A 17,230-nucleotide genomic window follows, 5' to 3' on the forward strand; every position below is an offset into this window, starting at 1 on the left:
TTCGCAACAACTAATACAAGTAATGTGGACTTTTCTCTACAGATGTCTCTACTAAAAACTGATGTTATGCCCTCTGGTGTGAAGAGGAATTATTAAAATTGTTAAGTATCCTTTTATTTTAAGGTTTACTACACTGAGTTCATTATTCTTGGTTTTTGGTATGTTAAAGCTCACAACACTTCGATCCCTTCCCGCCAACTTAAGATGTTGGCCAATAGAAAAATTTGTATATTTATTTTTCAGCCAATTAAACTATGTCTAGTATTTAATTACCCAGTAAGAATTGAGGGTGTGTCGGGCCTTTGTCCAGAGCTCTTTAGAACCTTCCTTTTGGGTACGAAAACCTGGCATATTATCGACCAGGTCGTCTTATTGATTGTTCCAGTCCACAGAGTGCGTGTTAAGAAAGGAAGTGGAGGTTCCTCTCCCATCATCGAGTAGTCCATCAGCTCAAGGTAATGGCAGTGCTGGTTTCATTAATTAATAGTCTTTGAAAGGTAGCTCGAGGGGAAGGCTTCCGATCTTTTTAATTTTCTGAAATGTAAATTCCAAGTTCAAATGTAAATTTCAAAGAAGTCGAAGGAACTTAGCCGAAATCAAGGAACAGAGAGAGTGAGATACCCTCTCGCGTTCCCCATCAACTTAATTTTCAGGTGACTATGATTTTGTAACCGTTTATAATCACTAACTTAAATAATTTCTCCATCTAGTCACCTGAGTGGTATAGGATTAGCCTCTGCAACTTCGGGCTGTAAGCCCAAATAGGGTTTTAAATTTTCATTTCGATTTTAGAGAAGCGCAAATGTCAGCCTCCTCTCCATTTTGATTTTTTAGGCCAGTAACTTAACCTGTTGTTTTTCACAAAGACCTGGTAGTATGGGTACTCGACATCCCTGTGTCATTTCTTCTGTGTAAGGATGTAGACTGTTGAGTACATAAGACAGCGCATACTGCTTGAATTGTAAAACGTACATTATGCCTTTGATAGGCCTGGACATTTCTGGAATTAGATTTCTAAGTTTCATAGAGCAGAGCCGCTCCTTCTAGTCATGTAACTGTTGAATGGTGCCTTTGGAAGGCTGTAATGTCATAAGGTTCGGGGAGTAGTCTCCTATATTAACTTGTAGCGCAAAGATGCTCTGATTTTGATGTAAAAGAACTTGGGAGACCCGTCTCCTTCACTGTTTGGTAATGGGGAGCAGTTGTGCTCCTGCAACATTAGTATTAGGGAGCTGCAAGCTCAAGTTTGCTAATTCGTCATTTGTTGATTGTTCTGATTTTCTAAACGTTGTCGCCTAACTTGTAAGCAAATTTAGGTACCTGAAATTGTAAAGTCTAACTTTGAAAAGAAACCAAAAAATAGAGGAGAAGGAAATGTATTTCTAATTTCAATGTTTTAAATTAATCTTCTGATTACCGTACATCGACCCATTCATGGCCGTACCCTCTCTTACCTCTCTCCACCACGGTACCTCCGTAATACTTGGCAACCTCCCGAGTACGAAATTACCTTCAATTACCACGTTCATACTTCCACCGTCTCTTCTGATACACTCATTGATCTCATGATAACCAATAATCCACACGAGTTTCTTAAACACGGTCAAATACCTATTCCTGAAATATCAACTCATGCCTTTATATACTTAGCGTATTCGCTAGAAGTTCCTAAATATAGGTCGAAATACGTGACTTTTAGAGACATTAAAAATATAGATTTCCATCACCGAAAAGGAGATGAATCTAAATGTCCTTGGGGTGACATAATACTAATGAATGATATAGATGAAAACTGGAAAATATAAATTCTCATATTCATGGACTTTACAATAAACATGCTCCTAAGCGCTGTGTGAAAGTAACACGCCCGTCCTGTCCGTGGCTGACAACAGAAATCAAATCTCTGACGGCTCAGCGTGATTCGTTATATAGACGTTACAAACTAAATTTATCAGCTGACACATTTGAACAATACCGTGTGCTGAGAAATTGAATTAAACAAATTATCCGCAAATAAGAAATTCGATTACTTCCGGTGTATATCCAATAATATAAACGCTGGTAGTACTTGGCGACAACTTCGTTCAGAACGTATTGGAATGCCTCCCGTAAACAATGCTAAACCAGAAATACTGCTTGACGAGATTAATAGACACTTTTCAACAGATGCATTTACTCCTGAACACTATATAGTGCAGGCCACCATCAAGTCTATAATACAACAATCATCTGATCGCCCATGTTTCGAATTTCGAACTGTTTCGGAGTCTGAAGTGAAACTAGAACTGATCTCAATTAAATCCCATGCAACGGGGGCTGATGAAATCCCTATGTTCTTTATTACTAACATTACGGATATAATATTGCCGGTTAGTACTGACTTATTTAATGCTTGCCTTTCCCGTGGTTATTTTCCGACAAAGTGGAAAAATGCACAAGTTGTGCCAGTTCCAAACAGGTCGCCATCCAATGTAACATCTGACTTTCGTCCTGTATGCATTCTTTCAACAGTGTCTAAAGCTCTAGAAAAATTGATCTATAGCCAACTTGAACAATACCTGGAAAAATATTCTCTGCGTGACCCCTTCCAACCTGGTTTCAAGAAAGGACATAGCACAGGGACGGCACTACTAAGAATTACAGACGACGTTAGACGAGCGATAGATGAGCGGAAAGTGACTATACTTATCTTACTTGACTTCAGTAGTGCTTTTGACACAGTAAATATTGACATATTACTAACGAAACTACAAAGATTTAATCTGAGTCCATCTGCCATTCAGCTCTGTGCTTCATACCTCACCAATCGGCGACAACGTGTTGTCATAAACGGCATGACCACGCAATGGAAGACGAAGCAAACAGGCGTCACACAGGGATCTGTGCTTGGACCTCTTCTGTTTACTCTATATATCAAAGATATATCTTCTCAGTTCAGTAACTGTAAGTATCATTTATATGCAGATGATCTACAAATATATTATCAGTGTAAAGCTGTTGATATTGAGTTTGGAATTCATCAGGTGAATTCTATTCTAAATCTGATTAGATCCTATTCTAATAAGAACTGTTATTTAATCCCAAAAAGACACAAGCTATTATAATAGGGCAACAAAGGCAGATAAATATCATTAATAAGAAGTTATTGCCTTCACTTCTGCTTTGTGGTGTAGCTATACCATTTCAGAAGTCGGTAAAAAGTCTTGGGATTATCATAAGTGACACTAGATTAGAGTGAGCACATAACAAGCATCTGTAGAAAAATTCACTCGTCACTTCACCCTCTCATAACTCGCCAATCACTTCTTCCACTAAGCATGAAAATTAAACTTATCCAGACCCTCGTATTTCCCATACTTAATTATTGTGATATTGTAATGATAATGCCACCATGGAACAAACATTAAAATTACAGAGGGCAATGAACTCATGCATTAGGTTTATATTTTCAATTAAATTTTCAACTCATATCTCCCCTTATTATGAAATTCTCTCCTGGTTAAAAATCGATAAACAACGACATCTTCACATTACAACTCTCGTATTTCGTCTGTTGAATGAATCTAAACCCCAGTATTTATCCTCAAAGTTTAATTTACTCTCCTCCTCTCATGATCGACTACTACACTCTCAATTCCTGTACATCGTGTATCTTCATTTAACCGTCCCTTTCAAGTGTCTGGTGCAAGGCTATGGAATTCCCTTCCAGTCAGTGTCAGGAATTGCACTTCTTCAGCTTCTTTCAAGAGGTCTTGCCGAGATTACCTATTAAATGTATAACCAGCTTGTATGAATGGCAGTATGAATAGAAAAAGAATGAGTTTAGGATTTATATTTTGTTATATTATTTCATTATTCTGTTTTATGAAGTTTATTATAGATAATATGTGGTTAAGTGTAAGAGAGGTCCGTGAGCCTTAACTTCGCCAAAAATGACGACATGAGAATAAATAAATAAATAAATAAATAAATAAATAAATAAATAAATAAATAAATAAATAAATAAATAAATAAATAAAGTAATTGATTAAATAAATAGATAAATACCATGACTTCGGAAGTGAAGAATCAAAATTAATGTAAACAAAAGTAGTGCTACTTTATTTTCTAAACGTACCAGTGCTGAACCTCTCCCACTGATCTCCTTTAGCGAAGTGATCAGGTAGAGAAATGGAACAAAATACCTGGGAGTTACATTAGTCAGAGAACTAACCTTCACAGACCATATTACTTTTATTTCGATCCAAGTGAACAGACACTTATCTGAAATGTTTTCCCCCATGAAAGCCGACCAAGGCCTCGATCTAGAAAACAGGCTCACGCTGTACAAGACATCCCTTAGGCCAATCCTTGAATATGACTGTCCAGTCTGGCGAATGGCATCCAAACCTCACCTGGATACTTACCTCAGGTGCACACTGCTTAGCACGGAGTCGTGACATCCATCAAACTCTCAAGATTAGTACCAGAATAAAGAAGACGTCCCGGAATTTCTATTGTGTACCAATCCACAAACTCAACGCCCTCGTTTCTGCTTTGGGAAATTATAGATTCTTGGTCTTCACTATCAGCGTCTCAAGGTTATATTAAGTTAGTCACCCCCAACAGGGTACAGGTCATATTCTGACTAGTCCGAATCCCTTTTAACTGGCCCTTATCCACTCACACCAATGCAGCCTCTGTAGATTGGATTCAGAAATAGAACCCAACACCTAATTCCTGTCGGAAGCCTAAATCCTTATCATATTCGGCGAGCTCTAATTCTTTGAGACCGGGCGAGTTGGCCGTGCGGCTGTGAGCTTGCATCCGGGAGATAGTAGGTTCGAATCCCACTATCGGCAGCCCTGAAGATGGTTTTCCGTGGTTTCCCATTTTCACACCAGGCAAATGCTGGGGCTGTACCTTAATTAAGGCCACGGCCGATTCCTTCCAACTCCCGGGCCTTTCCTATCCCATCGTCGCCATAAGACCTATCTGTGTCGGTGCGACGTAAAGCCCCTAGCAAAAAAAAATTCTTTGAGACTTATGGCGTGGCCTCTTTGGGGTTTGAAGAGTAGGCTTCGGTCTACAAGTGACCACGTCTAGTCCACGCTGCCAATTCAGTGGTTTTACCGCTAGATATGGAGATTTTTATTGCTATGTTAGTGAGTAAAAATCAACGACAGGGGCTAATAGATTCTAACTTACTGTATGAATAGCTGGAGTCTAACATGAAATATCAATGCTATTAAATACGATTTTATTATCGGTACATAACCAACAACTGAAATTATATTTTAGTAAGCGAGGCTTTGTACTCTAATATCAATAAAACGTCTGCATAATGATGCATCATGGCTTTATGTCTTTTGCTAAAAATAGGAAATCGGAGTCTTTCCGGCATAATCGTCTGTCTTTCGCTCGTTACGGCTGTACTTCAGATGAAAGGCAGTGCCGTCTATAATGTCAAAGTGTCTGGAAGTGTGGAACATTGTCGAATTTGCATGTTTTTCTCCCCTTGGTGGAACCCACCATACACAAAGATACATCACACTTCAGTAACACTTCAGGTTTCCGTGAGAGCTGACAAGTTATCCAATTCCTATAATAGTTGCAGTTCAAATACGTTATTACATAGCTTAGGTACCGTTCCCAGAACATACCAAATCCGAATTACCGACAGTGTTTACTAAAGAAGTGGTTATCGGCTCCGAAGTTTAAGGACTGGGTATGGAGATACCTGGTGAATTTTTCCATGTGCATTTTCTAATCTATTAGAATGCATTAATAACCGTACCAGTTCCAAATTTTAAAGGACCTTTGTGCTGCCATGCAACGAGGCTGAGGAGTTAATGTACACTCCGGGAAAATGAAAAAAGAACACCATGAATTCGCCGACCCAGCAGAGGGGAACATTAATTGACACGCTTTTGAGGACGTGTACAACACACGGTCACACCGACAGAGCCATACACATCTGAGTACAGTCGACAAAGCAAAGCGTGCGCAAATTCAGCGCTAGTACCGTGTATACCCTCATTTTTTCAGCAATGCAGGCAGCTCTCCCATCGGAACGATCGTAGAGGTGACAAATGTAGTTTGGCGGAATGGCATGGCATGTAATTTCCACCTGGTGCCTCAGTTAGGCCAGATTTTCTGCCGGTCGTGCAGACCGTGCAAGAAGACGTTTTATTCGGTCCAAACATGCTCACTGAGGGACAAATCTGAGGATTGTGCTAACCAGGGTAGTTGGAATGCACGTTGGGTGGTTCGGGGTACATGTGGACCGCGATGTCCTGTTGGAAAAGCACATCGCATTGTTGGTGCATGAACGGTAGCACGACGGGTTAAATGATGGTTCGGATGTACCGTGCACTGTTCAGTGTCCCCTCGACGATCACGAGAGGAGAACGAGCTCCCCATACCATGATGTCGGGTTTTGGTCCTCTGTGCCCCTGTAGTATACACTCCAGACGTTGGTGCTCACACACGCCTACAACCACCATTGACACCAAGACAGAAGCGACTCTCATCACTGAAGGCGACACGTCTCCATTCGCCCTTCCATAAGCGCCTGTCCCGACACCACTGGAGGCGCGCTGCACGATGTTGGGGCGTGAGCAGAAGACGCCCAACGTCACGCAAGATCGTAGCCCTGCTCCATAGAGACGTTTCCGAATGGTTCTCGCTGATATCCTCAGAGCAACAGTGTCCCTAATTCGTTGTGAATTCGCGGTCCGGTCCAATACGACACTTATTGGCATGTATCTGTGCGTCGCCCCTGTACGAACCTGGGCCGACCTTCCGCTGACCACTGGCGACAACATCTCTCGCCTGACGTGTTACGCAACTCTGCGGTACAACCACACTACCCCCCGCAGACACACAATATTATGCCCTCGCTGAAACTCCGTCCATTGCACAAACGGTTCACGTGCACGCTGTTGCAGCAGGCTAGCAATGCTGCAGACACAGACTGAACTGCATATGCCATTGCGAATTGGCTGGTACTGGCTCTGGCGGTGACGCAACTTTTGCGCAGCTTGCAACGTTCAACGGCTGATAACGCGGTTCCTGGTGTGTCCGCAGCGCTTTCCGTTTGATCATCCATTGCAATGCCCTCTCGTAGTGTTCCCTGGAAGTACGGCAAGCCTTATTCACTTGCGTCAAAGGTGTTCATTTTTCGTTTTTCCGGAGATGCTTCAGTGGTATCTTGGTGAGTTTATAGTTCACACGCCTATTTTTCTCCTTTTTTGTTGTATAATCACCCCCTGCGGGTGGGGAACGCACATTTAGAATACACCCGCGGTATCCCCTGCCTGTTGTAAAGTGGCGACTACAAGGGGCCGAAGGGGCTCTCAACTTGCGAGTGTGTCCGGCTCCATGGCTAAATGGTTAGCGTGCTGGCCTCTGGCCACAGGGGCCCCGGGTTCGATTCCCGGCAGGGTCGGGAATTTTAACCTTAATTGGTTAATTTCCCTGACACGGGGACTGGGTGTATGTGTCGTCTTCATCATCATTTCATCCTCATCACGACGCGCAGGTCACCTACGGGTGTCAAATCAAAAGACCTGCATCTGGCGAGCCGAACTTGTCCTCGGACACTCCCGGCACTAAAAGCCATACGCCATTTCATTTTTACTTGCGAGTGTGAATCGGTGACCACGGAGCCCTTAGCTGAGCCTTGGCATTGCTTCCACTTACTCGTGCCAGGCTTCTCACTTTCATCTATCCTGTCCGACCTCACTTGGTCAACTCTTGTTCTTTTCCGACCCCGACGCTATTAGGTTTGCGAGGCCTAGGGAGTTTTTCATTTTCACGCCCTTCGTGGCCCTTGCCTTTCATCGCCCGTAACTTCATTTTTCGAAGTGACGTATCCCTTCTTTCTCCATTTTTCTCTCTCTCTACCCCCTGTGGGTGGGGGACACAGACGAAAACTACACCCACGGTATCCCCTGCCTGTCGTGAGAGGTGACTAAAGGAGGCGATCAAGGCATGGTTGAATTAGAACCATGGAACTACTTTTGATTCGTACCATCACGCGGGGAACACCATGGGTTGCCTACTTACGAGTAGTACCACTATATTAGGTCCGAAATAGGTTTGTGATTAGTAGCAGCAGAGAGAGGTTCACTGTAGGTTTCCAGTACCCGTGAGTCGTACCCACGTGAGCAACACCACGGGTCTGGGCGTTGCCTGTACGACGTCCAGTACTTGTGAGTAGTACCATCATATGTGGAACACCGTGAGTCTACGCTACTTTTGATTAGTACCCCAACATGATAAATACCATGGTTCTACTTTACTAGCGATGAGTACTATTATGAGGGGCCGTTGACCTGGATTTTGGACCCCTTTGGACATCATCATCATCATCATCATCATCATCATCGTCGGTCGGTAATGCTGGTTCTTTCTGGTAGTTTTTCGGTAGGATCCATTGATTGTTTTAGGTTCATGTCCATCCATTCATTCTTCATGCCATTTTTTATTTTGGTCAGTGAATGATTTAAAACTTTTGTTTCGTCATTTCATTTCGTACCATCAGGTGGTGGTGGTGGTGGTGGTGGTGGTGGTGGTGGTGGTGGTGGTGGTGGTGGTGGTGGTGGTGGTGGTGATTATTGTTTTAAGAGGAAGTACAACTGGGCAACCATCCTCTATATAACACTAATCAGAGAGAAAAAATGGAAGGGGCCCGACACTTCGAAAAATGAAGGTATCGGCCAAAGGGAGACAGGGGGCACGAAGAGCGTAAAAATGAAAGACTCCCTAGCCCTCGCAAACCTAATAGCGTCGGGGTCGGAAAAGAACAAGAGTTGACCAAGAGAGTTCGGATAGGATACATGAAATTGAGGAGCCTGGAACAAGTAAGTGGAAGCAATGCCAGGACTCAGCTAAGGCCCCGTGGTTGCCAACCCACGCTCCAAAGTTCAGAGCACCTAAGGCCCCTTTATGTCGCCTCTTACGACAGGCAGGGGATACCGTGGGTGTTATTCTACCACCCCCAACCACAGGGGGATCGTACCATCAGAGGCCGATGACCTAGATGTTAGGCCCCTCAACAACAACCATCATCATCATGTTGTATGATTTGGAAATGAATTTAAACTGCGATATTGGCAATCATCTCGCTCAATACCCACAGTTTACATTCAATTGCGCCCCATTTCCAATAAATGTACAGTAATAGTTTGAAATTCTGGCGGGATTTGAAGAAAATTTGCGAATTTTTAAGTGCCATCTGGCGGGACTGTGCCGAACGCGGTTGGTAACTGTGCTCTGCTTTCGGGAGACGGAGAGTACCGTTATCTGTCCTGAGAATCGTTTTCCGTGGTTTTTCAATCACCTGCACTAAGGAGAACGTCAGAACAGTTCCTAGTGTAGGCCAAGAATGCCCCTCTCCCCCTCTCACCTTCACTACAGATCTTCTCCAATACATACCTCATGACCTGAGAGACGGCGTCGCTATCTAAGAGGCCACCCTTCCCCTTCAGGGGAGGAATGAAAACATTTAGTAGTAGTTGTAGTAGATTTCCCTGGTGCTTAAATTGTAATTATTATGTAGTCCGGTTCCATATATGCGTTGTCAACGTCTTGGCGTTCGAACCCTAGGGCCCCCACTTTGATTCCAGGTCAGTTCTAAGCTCGGGGACTGGCTGTTTCTGTCGTCCCTCAGTGGTAGAATAACATCCACGGCATCTCCTCTCTGTCGTAAGATGCCACTAATAGGTGCCACATGGGCTCTGAACTTTGGAGCGTGGGTTGGCGACGACGGGGCCCTTAGCTGTATCCTGACATTGCTTCTAGTTAGTTGTGCCAGGCTCCTCACCTTCATCTATCCTGTTCGTACTGACTTGATCAATTCTTGTTCTTTCCCGACCACGCCGGTATTATAACACCCGAGGCTTAGGGTGTCCTTCATTTTCACGCCTCCGTGGCCCTTGTATTTCTTTGGCCGATAATTTGATTTTTCGTATTGTTGATCCCTTGTGTTTATCCTCTCTCATTAGTGTTATATAGAGGCTGATTGCCTAGTTGTACTTCCTCTTAAAACAATAACCACTACCACCTCATCCGTAACAACGCCAAGTTTCCGATACATGGCAGGTACCGCCCCCCTCCTTGGGGGGTGTCGCTTACGAGGACAGCATCAGCCCATCACAAGCCACGTGAAATTACGTAGGCCATCCAGAAATTAAATTTCCCTATTTATTTCTTGTAAACGTATATAGCCAGTAAATATGAGCATGCGCTACAGATCTTTGACCTAGCAATCATATACCGGCCGGACAAGTCCCGCCTAGTGTCAGTAGCGCAGCTGCAGTGCCTCGTATTCTCTCTTCCGCCGCCTGCGAGGTTCGCTGTGTGATAAAGTTTCTACGGAAATTGCGATGGGCGATTCAAAACAAGACTGCAGGTGTTGTGTTGATCCATGGCAATGCCCGGCGCTCAACAACTGTTCTTCTGGAGCTCGGCTGGGAGGTGTTTGACCATCCACCGTACAGCCCTGATCTTACTCCCAGAGATTTTCATCTTTTCTTGCACCTCAAGAAATCCCTGTCCTTATGTTAGCATGTTCACATGGACGAAGAGCTGAAGAGGGATGTCACACGCTGGATCCACTTCTACGACACTGGCATACAAAAGATGATCCGACGATATTACAAGTGACTCAATTCTGGTGGTGATTATGTTCTTAAAATAGCTCTAACATTGCTGTATCGTGAGCCAATACAGTTTTTATGTAACTAAGTTGTCTTTTTCTTAAATATAGGGAAAATTAATTTCTGGATGACCCTCGTATTGTTAAAGGTATAAAAGAGAGGTTTCGACTAAAATGTCACTTTTCTGTTATTTTATTATGATAAAGCAGGTACTCATATGAAAAGAACAATATTAAATTCCTCGTCAGGACGTTGGTTGTGTCTAGGCGTTCTAGTCTTCTGCGCCTTGTTCCTCCGGCTGCGAGTCTTCCGCCGTTGCCTTGGGTGTATTCCATGACTGAATGTTTCCAGAACCGAAAATAATAAATATAACTCCTGTAATGATGTAGAATAGAGCTCCGATGATGAACAGGATCCTCCATTCGTAGAGACCATTCTGCAACAGCAAAAGTGACGTGACTTTTTTTTATTTGTATTTTTTAAGTTAGTTGAAGAAATGAGATTGTAAATTTACTGAATCCTTATTCTATTAGTTAACATTCTTAAAAATATAGACTAGGTTCAGAAATCTGAAGATGAAACAACGTCATGTGGACCAATTAAGAGAAGGAAGATTGTTACAATCAAATCAAATCAAATCAAATCAAATCAAATCAAATCAAATCAAATCAAATCAAATCAAATCAAATCAAATCAAATCAAATCAAATCAAATCAAATCAAATCAAATCAAATCAAATCAAATCAAATCAAATCAAATCAAATCAAATCAAATCAAATCAAATCAAATCAAATCAAATCAAATCAAATCAAATCAAATCAAATCAAATCAAATCAAATCAAATCAAATCAAATCAAATCAAATCAAATCAAATCAAATCAAATCAAATCAAATCAAATCAAATCAAATCAAATCAAATCAAATCAAATCAAATCAAATCAAGTCAAATCAAATCAAATCAATGCATTAATCAATCAATCAATCAATCAATCAACTCAATCAATCAAATATCCCGCCGGGTGGCCATGATTGTTAATGTGTTGAGGCCTAAGTGGTCTGTCATCGACGTTATTGCAGTTCGTTTCCTGTTGGACAAAATGTTTCACCATTAGAATGTTGGCCGGCCGGGTAGCGGAGGTGGTGCTATACAATTTCTAATCACTAGATTGCGTCCCAAAAACCTGGATTACTGGACGAGTTAGCCGTGCGGCTGAGGCGCGCAGCTCTGAGCTTGCATCCGGCAGACAGTGAGTTCGAACCCCACTGTCGGCAGCCCTGAAAATGGTTTTTCATTGTTTCCCATTTTCAAACCTAGAAATGCTTAGCTGTACCTTCTTCAAAGCCACGATCGCTTCCTTTAAACTCCTAGAATTTCCCATTCCATCGACACCGTAAGACCTATCTGTGTCGGTGTGACGAAAAACAAATTGAAAAAAAAGAGGCTGGTTTAAATTCCAAAGCTCACCGCAGTGCTCGTATGGAGTGAGGGTATATGACGTCCGTCGGATGGGGACGTTGAGCATTGAGCAGACGCCTTGGTTCTATTCGACAGGAGTAGGCTATGTGCCGGCACCGGGTTTCACCCTCTCACTTTCTGCTATCATATATCACGTCATTCATTTCATCTCACTAACTCCCCTGATGATATTGACGTCAGGAAGGGCAACCGATCATAAATACCCACCACGACAGATTCAGCTAATAGCCGATCCTGTAGAGAAACGGGACAAGGATTGGACAAACAAACAAAACAATCAATCAATCAGTGAATCGATACCACTGAACTTTATTTCGGGCTGTCACTCAGGTGGTAGTTTTCCTATCAGTTAATTACTCTTTTTTTAAATGATTCGGAAGAAGTTGGAGAGTTTTCAAACATCTCCCTAGATTAAATATTCCAATCCCTCGTGCCTCTTCCTATAAATGAATATTTGTTCTCTTGAATCCAAATGTTATCTCCAAATTATTATGTTCGTCTGCCTTTGTCGTGTAATGGTTAGTGGATTAGCTGCCACCCCACGAGGCCCGAGTTCGATTTGCGGCTCTGCCACGAAATTTTAAAAGTGGTACGATTACTGGAACGGGGTCCACTCTGCCTCGGGAGGTCAAGTGAGAAGAGCCATTCTCGAAGTGATTTTCGGTTGTTTCCCACTTCTCTTCCAAGCAAATGCTGGGATGATACCTAGCCTAAGGCCACGGCCTCCTTGCCTATCGCTTTCAAACTTCCCATCCCCCCACAATGCCTCTGTTGAGCATAGCGGGTGAGGCCGTCTGTGTAAAGTACTGGTTCTCCTTCCCAGTTGTATCCCCGACCGAATACCTCACGCTCCAGGATACTGCCCTTGAGGCAGTAGAATGCGGATCTCTCGTTGAGACCGAGGGAAAAACCAACGCTGGAGGGTAAACGGATTAAGAAAGAAAGATTTTAACAATACTCAGTTCAAGTTTATACGTCGACCAACGTCATTCCAGGTTATCTCTCTACTGGCAGCTGGGAACATACCAGTTAGCGGAGTAGCTCGTCTGCTTGTTCCCAAGCCAGAAGTTTGTAACATTCTCGTAGCATTATTCATTTGCTGCAAGCCAGCCAGATCAAAGCGTCTTGAGTCTTTTCCAGTTCCTGTAAGAAGAATTCCTGATGAGGATCTCATATACTGTAGCCATGCGGTCTTACCAGAGACTTATACGCCCTCTCCTTTTTCATCCTTACTACAACCACTAAATACCACCACAACCATATAAAGAAACCTGTAACCTATATTTACTCGAATGAAAATCTTTCCTTATATTAACACGTAGGTACTGAGCGAGTTGGCCGTACGGTTAGGGGCACGCAGCTGTGAGCTTGCATTCGCCAGATGGTGGATTAGAACCGCACTGTTGGCAGCCCTGAAGATGGTTTTCCGTGGTTTCCAATTATAACACCAGGAAAATGTTGGGCTGTAGCTTACTTAACTCTCCGACACTCGCGCTAGGAATACACGCAGCGTTACTCGTAGCCCAAAATGAAATTCAATCTGAATGACTCGTACGTGCATTTATTAGGTTTCTTTGGTAATAATATCATAAATAGTAGTATATATAAATATTCTAAGCCAAATTTGAAGACCATACGTGGGTTTTTCTTTCGCTGACAAGAGGAAATAAAAACCCTTGAAGAAAAAATTGATTTCACCCCTCACTAAGGGAAATCTACCATGGATATATAAATAAATAATTACAGCTTTTAAATTTATTTATTTATATACCCAAACACCTACGTTAGAACATATTTGCATGGTAAATAAATAAAAACAATATCAGGTTACAAAACTGTCTTAGAGTTTCTGTGAGCATTTTAGGGAATTTTAGCATTCTATCAAAACATGTATTTCTGTAGTATCGGTAAATTTTGCATCACGATCACGTTCAAAATTGTCTCATAATTCAACTATATATAAATATTTGTCGCTGTGGTTATCATCTCACTATTTTTTTCCTTTTTTTGCACCTAAGCTTCATTTCAACTATCCGCGATAAACTTAAAATATAAACCAGATTCTTAAATTTACACTACCCTCAAGCCTACTCAACCTCCCCTTTTCTTAACTCTTACCTAATTTTCTCAGGCTTTCCCTTCTTACCAACTCTTCTCATAAACGCATCTACTCTCATATTCCTCAAGTCATTAATCTGTCACCTCCACCCATCCTACTACTTCTCTATCTACTTCCCAACAACTTGCCCCAGGCGGATCACCTTTCCATAGGGCAAGGTGTTCTCCCCCTTTCCCCTAACACTACAGCCCCCTCTTCTGATATCATGGTTACCATGATACCCTTCCCGCATCTGCTCAGGGCAGATATCCATTCCTCTGAGCAGAGTGCCTTCCCCCTTCCTCCGTCGGCAAGAACCCCATTATCTACACAACCCCTGTTACTCCCTCAATTTCTTTATAAATCTAGCTCTGGCCACATTTATGAATTTCGCTATTTTCGTTCCTTTCTCCCACTCTCTACATAACCAAGATGTCATCTTATAGCTTTCTCCTACCATATCCAGCTCCTTCTTACTTAGTAGTTTGATCCTTATCTCCTCCAAAGCTCGGCATTGATTAGAAATATACAGGTCCTCCCATTTCTCTCCAAATAACACACATCTATCACTATTCTCCCTACCTACTCATCCCCTATTCCTCGGAACACCCAATACCCACCAACACAAACCTCTCTTACCCCTTCTACCCTCAAACTCCGTTTTCGGGTTTATTACTTCCACCAATTTATTTAACACTGATAAAGAGACTCTCTCCCTACATTCCCCTATTAAGCTCTGTCTTTCAATATCTAGTAGTCTTCCCTTTATTCTTTCCCATATCAATTTATTCCTACCCCCCTCCCCCACCAAACCTCTCTATATACCCCCAATCCAATCTTTTGTAACCATTTTTTGCACTTATTTACCCAGTAACCTTCATTCGTCATACCTTTCTGAAAACTAAACGTTTCTTGTACTAATGCCCCACCCTTCCCTTCCTCCAATCTTATCTAATACTTGAACACTCTCTTAGCTATTTCAACCTCTATCGATTATTTACAGACTAATCTGGCACCGGCATTGGCTGTACAGTTCGGGAGGTCCATCATGATCTTACTAAATTTCGCCACCACCTGGTTTAGTTCACACTTGCCCTCCTCCATTCCCCATACTTCGACCCCAAATAGCATTTTGCCCATTACGAGTGATTTAAACACCGTTTTCTGAATTTTGTATTTAACATCTGGAAATTTCTTTTCTAATACCCCACTGCCACAAGCGATCCTCTTCCTTTAAATTTTGCCCTCTTACACTGATTTTTCAAGAAGCATTCTTACTAATTATTACACCTAGATACTCAATTTTTTGCCCCTGGTCTAATTTCTTCCTGATCTAGCCTCCAGACTTCCTTATTCTTTCTCCCACCCCTTTTCCTACACACCATTATCTGAGTCTTTCTTACGTTTACTCTGAGAGACCACTCCTAGTATACTCAACTACCTTGTCCAACCCTTTTTGCAGTCCGCTTGCCGTCAAAGCCAAAATCAATAGGTCATTCGCGAATAGCAACCCCGGAAGCTCCATTTTCCCTATCCAAGGGCATTGCCATGCCTCTCCACCATGGCCCTCTAAAATATTATTTATAAATAATATAAATAATATCGGGGATAGCATACACCCCTGTCTCATCCCGCTTTTCGATTCAAAACACTCACTTATCCTTCCATCTTGCAATTTAATCATCACAAACACTTCTTCATAAATTGTTTCTATTGCCACCCTCATTTTCTTCGACATTCCAACCTCCCTTAATCTCAAAAATAGCGCCTCCCTACTGACCGTATCGAAGGCTTTTTCTAAATCGATCGCTGCTACATATAATTTACGCCCTGCTATCCTCACATACTTTGTAATCAAAGTGTCCAGAATCCAAACATTATCGAATGTATTCATAAATCCAATTTGGAACTCAGATACCCTACCGTATTGTTCCGCCCAATTTGTTATCCTATTCGCCAAAACCCCTGTGTACACCTTCGACAACGAGTCTAGGAGTGTAATTCCTCCATAGTTGTTAGGATCACTCCTAGCTCGTTTAGTTTTATAAATAGGGAATAATACCCCCCTTCCTCCATTCTCTAGAAAATTCCCCGTTTCTAGCAGCATATTAAAGAATTTCACAATCCCCCTCAACATCGGTTCATTTTCCCCAACCTCCTTCCATACACTATTGGAAATACCGTTCACACCTCCTGCAACCTTGGGTCTAGCATTTTTTAATACTCCAATTACCTCCTGCCTTGTTATCTCCCAATCTAATATTGTAATGACTACTTCCAATTCCCTTCCTCGTCTCGTCTTCTCCTATTTTATCCCCCTTCCCCACCGGTTTATTTCTTCCGCGCTTGTTTATTGACTCCCATATCCTCTCATTTTTTTTCTCTCTACAATATCTATTTATTTTTTCAGCTTCCGCCTCCTTCCATCCTCTTTACTTCTCATTCAATACCTCCTTATATTCCCTCTCAATTTACAATATTCCTTCCTTTTTTCTTGCACACCCTCATTCCTAAACTCCGCTAGAGCTCTCATTACAACCTCACGTTTTCTCCTGCTCTCTTCATCAAACCATCCATTCACTTTATTCTTTTTTCCCTCTACCCTTTTCCTCGCTTTCTTCCTCACCCTCCATGCAGGGTGTTCTAATAATTTTAGCACATTATCCATATCGTTCCCTTCTGCCGCCCTTTCTATTCCTACCCTTAATATATCTCCCTCCTCTTTCAAATGCCGTCTCAATTTCTCTTTAGTATTATCATCCCATACATACTTCCATCCTCCATTTCTATATCTCTCCCTACTTTCCCCCATCTTTCCCTTCTCATCAGCAACCAAAGTTCTCAATTTTATTTTGATAGGCATATGTTCCGTTAACCCGCATTCTAACACTTCAAAACTCATTATTCTCCTTAAAGCTATCTCTGAGCGTATTCCTATATCCACTACACTCCCTCCATTTGTTGCAATATACGTCAAACCTCCAACACCATCCCCCTTCATCCAGCCATTTA

The 17,230-nt window shown here is 42.3% G+C and overlaps 1 protein-coding gene across 5 annotated transcripts in view; it reads right to left on the reverse strand.

The window, feature by feature from the left end:
* Positions 1-10,626: 10,626 nt before the first annotated feature.
* LOC136875792 (putative inorganic phosphate cotransporter) overlaps positions 10,627-17,230 on the reverse strand; it is a 280,776-nt gene continuing 274,172 nt past the window's right edge. For all 5 annotated transcript variants that reach the window (XM_067149394.2, XM_067149393.2, XM_068228135.1 and 2 more), the window contains one exon: positions 10,627-11,079. In XM_067149394.2, coding sequence (XP_067005495.1) covers positions 10,915-11,079 — 165 coding nt within the window. In that variant the 3' untranslated portion in view covers positions 10,627-10,914. The remainder of the gene's footprint in view (positions 11,080-17,230) is intronic.

This window comes from Anabrus simplex, chromosome 6 (genome assembly GCF_040414725.1).
Source record: "Anabrus simplex isolate iqAnaSimp1 chromosome 6, ASM4041472v1, whole genome shotgun sequence".
NCBI classification, from domain to species: domain Eukaryota; kingdom Metazoa; phylum Arthropoda; class Insecta; order Orthoptera; family Tettigoniidae; genus Anabrus; species Anabrus simplex.